Below are 6000 nucleotides of genomic sequence, written 5' to 3'. Positions count from 1 at the left end.
AAGAAAAGTTAAAATTCCTTTTTAGTCATTCGTTTTCTTAATAACAATCTTTGCAAATTTCCGCAGAAAAAGGTTACTGTAAATGCCGCTCCCTGAGGTGAAAGTAATGAAAATTCTGAAGATTAACATACAGAACAACGGCATGGTTGGACTTTCACTTTCTTTTCAAAAAATGCTATTCGAATTTAACTCCACCCCTATTCATAACCTCACCCCAAACTTTGCTCCTTCCCTCAGAATCTTGCATTTCCTTCAGGTTTCATAGAAATGCATGGAAACAGTCCATACCAAACCAAATCAAATCATATTTTAGTAGACACATACAAATTCGATTTGGTTTACTCAGACAGCGTTACATTTATGGCATTTGGCAGATGCCCTTACCCAACTGAGCAGTTAAGGTTTAAGGGCCTTGCTCAAGGGCCCAGTAGTGTAACTTGTAGTAGTAACTTGTGACCTTACGATTGAAAAAATCCAATGCCTTAACCACTGAACTACCACCACACTCCCCTCTACTCTATCATAGACATTTACACCACACACTGCATCCGCAAAGCCAACATCATTGTGGGCAACCCCACACATCCCTCACACGCACTCTTCACCCTTCCGCCATCAGGGAAGCGGTTCTGAAGCATTCGGGCCGTCACATCCAGACTGTGTAACAGTTTCTTCCCTCAAGCCATCAGGCTTCTCAATACAGGAGTGAACTGAACTGAACTCACAAACACACACACACACACACACACACACACACACACACACACACACACACACACACACACACACACACACACACACACACAAATACACACACAACTGTGTGACTGATCTGTACAACCCAGACTCAACACACACTCGTACTCACTTCACACATCCATGTCTTCAGTACCACTCATATTACATCACTTCATTACCATAAACTGTTTACATGCCGTTTTTGCACATCTTTTCTGGATTGCTGCTATTTACTCTTTTGCACAACATTTTGTTGAAATTTTTTGTTATTGTCATCTCTTACACACCACTATTTTGTATTTTGTGTTTTGTGTATTTGTCTTACACTGTCTTGTGTTTGTCTTTTCTGTTTTCTGTGATTGTGGCTGTATGTAGCACCAGGGTTCAGGAGGAACGTTGTTTTATTTCACTGTGTTATGCGTCTGCTATATAAATTAAATGACAATAAAAGCTTCTTGACTTTACCTGGCTTAGTCCTACATCATATTGTTTATTGTATAATTAAAATAATTAAAATAAATAAATAAATAAATAAATCAGGTTTCAGTACTTGGTGGTGGACCCCTAAAATCCCTTAAATATTTAGTTTATGTTAGTCCCTCACTGGTGACCTCTGATCCTGCATGTGCTCTGCCTTTAATTCCTGTTCCTGGCCCAGCGCCAATCCATCTTTAGCTAAATCGCCTTTCTGTCGTCGCCGCTATTCATCTCTGTCACCTCTGCACATTAATATTCATCACCGACTGGCATTCTGACAAACAAACGTGTGTGCTGCGGAGGTTGGAGAGGAGAGAAGTGGGGGATCATCTGGTGCGAGGCACGCCTGTTTTTCCGTGCCAGCTGTGTGCCGTCCTGAACGCTGTGCTCTTTAGAGCTGTGTGCCCTCTTTTGTCTCGAGGCCTTAATACAGCAACACATGTGACGACTGCAGGTGATAAACAGAGAGGAGAGCTTGGCTTGCTGCAAGAACTGTGATCAGCATGCTAAATCTATTACAGAGAACAGAAGAGAAGTATAGAGATAAAAGTGGAATAAACTAGTACAGAAAAGAAGAAGGAGAAGAAAAGAAGAAGATGGAAGAGAAACTGGCAAAAAAGAAGAAGAAGAAGGAGAAGTGCTGCCCATACATGGAAAGGAACCTGAGGAACCTCAGACATTTCCAGCTGATACTCCTCTTCTCCACGTCTGCTTCGACCTCACCTCCTCAGCTCCACACTGCATCAGATTAAAACCTTGGAGTGGAGGTCTGACGAGCAGGATGTTGTTAGTGAAAATCTCTGAGTAATTTATGACGCTTTCCTTCAGAAGGAGATTTCCTTCAGAAAACTGCAAGCTAACACCTCTTCCATAAAAACCACCATCAAACTGTTGCAGGTGTTTGAACAGAAATGGATGTTGTCAGAGAACAAGATGGACCTCTTAAGCCCGAGCGGGCAGATCAAAAAATGAGATAAATTACGGGCTCTAGAGCGAGTTACAAACATGTGCTGCGTGTTGAGAAAGTTTCAGAAAAGTGCTTACGCACACAGTTTTAGCCCTGGGAGCTTAGCGTGATCCAGCTGGGGCAAAAGTCCAACCTCTGATTCATGATTCAAGCCCAATGTAAAGAGGCCTTCTGGGTAACTTCACTTAAAGCTGAATGAAGGATTTCTGGGTAACGGGGTGTAGGAGATGCTCTATCCTAGCTGTAAGAAGTTTATAGAACACTTTTTTACCGAAAACCAGCTTCTATTGGTTATAGAAATGGATTATTTTATACAACAAAATGAAAGGATTATGTAGGATTTTCTTAAGAATCAAGAATAAGAAATGCAAAAACTGGCCCCCCTACGCTTTATCAGTGCATCACATTACATAAGCGCCATTTAATCATCTTTTACTCTAAACAATACAAAGGAGTACATGCAACCCAATTCCGTAATTAACGTCACCTTGGAGCTCCAGCTGTGTGCACTTATAATCACATGACTTCAATATTAATATTTTGGGTCGCTGGTGGCAATTTTGTTTTAATTGTATTTTTACAGAACATACCTAAACAAAACATGAACACGAATCAGCTGTCAAAACAAATCTGGTTTCTGAGATATATCAAAACAAGGTTAAAATAAACAAAAAAGAATATGACACAATATGACGTGTAAAGAAGGCTGAGGGAAGCTGTCTATAAAGCTCAGGAACTGTGCAAAAACATTGTAAGAAGAGTCCAAAAATGTATTATGCAACATGACACTCCCGCCACCATGCTTCACTGTGGCACAGTTATTACATCTACTGAAAATCCTTCACAGAATCTGCTTTAATATCCACCACCATCAAAGACAGAGAAATTCAAAATTATATTGACATAAGAAACAGCTTGGGCATGGAAAAAAAAAAAATATGATGCTGAATTATCTTTGTTTCAGCACTTGGAGAAAAGCAGGAATTCCATGACTTTTTCAGTATCAACAATTTGCTACTGCTGGGCCACTGAGCGAGACCTTTAACACTCAACAACTGTAAGTTGCTATAGCAAATTCATTTAAAGTGATCTATAACTATTCAACTTGACCCTTTAGGTCAGACCATACCCCATACCCCATACCCCTTCCTATGAAAAAAATCAAAAATCAAAAATCAAACTATTATATAAAAATTACAGCTGCCATGGTTCCTCTAATTTATAATTGAATTTTTTATAATTTTTATAATTTTTTTTTAAATAAATATTTTTTTAATTTAAAAATAAATAAATTTAAATTTGCTTAAGTAATGCAGTTCTAGTTATTTTTTTATTTCTATATGTTCTAGTTCAGCAAATCAGTTTATTATTTTTATTTTTAAACACTTTCAGGACAAAACACAGCCTTTGTAATTTACGCACTGTCCTGAAAAATGACCATTTTTTTTATCTTCATTTCATGTATAGTCAAGGGCCTTGGATATTGACAAACAAAGCAATAAAACTTAATAAGGAATTCAAACCGACTGCAGAATAATGGAATCCATTCAAATTAATCATTTAAATAAAAGCTGATTTAAATAAAAGCTATAGATAGTCATATATATGGAGATTTCAATTTATTTAGTCACAAGGACATGAGTAAAGAAAGATCCTGATGTAGGTGAGGTGAGGAGGTCTGGGGTGCAGTCAGCGTTCCAATTCATCCCAAAGGTGTTCCATACGGTTGAGGTTAGAGCTCTATAGCAGGAGAGCTTCCACTCCAACCCATGTAAAACATATCATCATGGAACTGTGATGCTGAAACAGGTTTGGGACTCCTAATTCAAGTGAAGAGGAAATAATTCTACTGCATCCAAAGAAACAATATACAGTTGTGTGCCTTCAACTTTGTGTTAACATTTTGGAGAAGAACCACATATGGCTGGAAAAGTCAGGTGCCCCAATACTTTTGTCTATAAAGTGTATATCATTCCATACCAGTACGCCATGCAAAAAGAAAGGAATACAACAAATGGATCTGTTGTTTTAGAAAAATAATCCAACAGCACATCCTAAATAGTTTTATACCTCTATACAACACATCATTTTTTTAATCCATTTTATATTATGCCACAAATTTTAAAACAGCTTTAAATAGTCCTTTTCTCCCCAGACTATATATTATATTTTCTTCTTGAAGAACTGACAACATGATTTCTATCCTGTTCCATGAAGGAAATGTGTTGGCACTGGAGACTATGCTATGAGACTATGGAGACCATGCTGGCTTTCAAGACTGTGGAAGATGTTACTCTAGAAATTATGAGTGAATTAGGATGAAAGCTTGCTGAAATCACCTTCTGACCAATTGGATTCAAGTATTTATAAGAGGTGTGGTTTCCTAACTAGAACCTGGCTATGGCCTTTTAAAGAACTTCACCTTTTCTTAATGTCGTTCCACTGTGACAGGACTTTAATATTTGGTTTTTAAACACTGAGGTGGATTTGGGGTAGAGTTAGAGTACAACTATTTGAATCTCTAACCCAAACAGAACCTAAAGTGTAAAGACTTAGTTTCCACTTACACAAAGAATTAATATGGTAATATATAAAACTCCTACCTTTCCTCTCGATGGTGCTTGGTGGAGCGGAAGGTGAGAGGTTTTTCTCGGGTTCCTTCCTGCTTTCCCTCATTACCGCAGAGCTTTTCTGCTTACACTTGGGCACGTCCAAAGATTTAAGCTTCTTTGCATGCTTGGTGCCTTTGTAGTGGGACACTGCTTGGCTCTAAGGAAGTAACAGAACAAAAAAATGAAGAGTAAAAGAGTTAGCAAGATCATTTGGTGGCAAAGAAACTGAGAACCACAAACTAACTGTAAGAGTCGCGAATGAAAATGTGGACTCGGTCACATCCCGATCTCTTATAAAAAAAAAAATCCATGTGCCTGAGGAAACAGAGGGACTGAGGACGACGGGTAGCCTTTTCAGAGCATCTATGTTATTTTAAGTCAGGCCAAATCTGTCTTCAAAAGGTTTCAACAGGCTTTCACAAACTCGTAAATCTCTCCCTGAATTTTCTCAGTGATTTTCAGGTTAAGAAAAGGGTCAGGTTTGAGCAGATGTCGGATGTGGCAAGGGGAAGAAGACAACGTGGTTGGCGTTCAAAGAGCGCATTATAATGCATCTGATTATGACAGCATTTTATCTCCCTAGTGTGGGGTTACAGAAAAAATGTGGGTGGGGCTTGATTCTGGTGTTTTAGGGGTTAAGGTTTTTACTTATTTAGTCCCAATTCTTATAAATTTATTTGGATGTAATCAGGTCAAATCTAATTGTAGTACCAATGATCATTTGAATTTATAATTTTTTTTTCATTTTCATTTAGTAATTCAATGAAAGATTGAAGAAGAACATTATATGATCTATATGATGTTCCACACTCATCTCAGAAAACATCAAATCTTTAACGTGCAATCTGATTGGTTGTCCACACTTGCATATACTGTATACTTGAGCAATAAATACAATAGTCATTAAGTTCAAGAAAATGTTGCATCACTTTTTCTAAATACACCAAACCATAATCTCCATATATGACAATACAAAGCTGAGCTTATTTAAAAAAAAATGCTTCCGAATACATTCCTCCCATTATACAGAAAAGTAGATTTTGCCTTCACAAAGTTACTGCAAAAAGCCACTAAAAGTAATGTGAGTTTCCAGAACCTTTTTGACATTTTCAACCGTGATATTATTTCGCAATAAATATAACAACTAGGTGCAATCATACTGAAAAACATCGGAGGGAAATAAATGCAAATGGAAATATTACGAAA

General features: G+C 37.7%; 1 protein-coding gene across 2 annotated transcripts in view; it reads right to left on the bottom strand.

Moving 5' to 3' along the window:
- znf385d (zinc finger protein 385D) overlaps positions 1–6000 on the bottom strand; it is a 71715-nt gene that overhangs the window by 17009 nt on the left and 48706 nt on the right. For both annotated transcript variants that reach the window (XM_083529540.1, XM_083529541.1), the window contains exon 4: positions 4786–4951. In XM_083529540.1, the coding sequence (XP_083385666.1) occupies positions 4786–4951 (166 nt within the window). The remainder of the gene's footprint in view (positions 1–4785; positions 4952–6000) is intronic.

This window comes from Silurus aristotelis (genome assembly GCF_946808225.1).
Source record: "Silurus aristotelis genome assembly, chromosome: 25".
NCBI lineage: Eukaryota > Metazoa > Chordata > Actinopteri > Siluriformes > Siluridae > Silurus > Silurus aristotelis.
The sequence above is the reverse complement of the archived record's forward strand: the minus strand, read 5'-3'. Positions and strand labels throughout refer to the sequence as shown.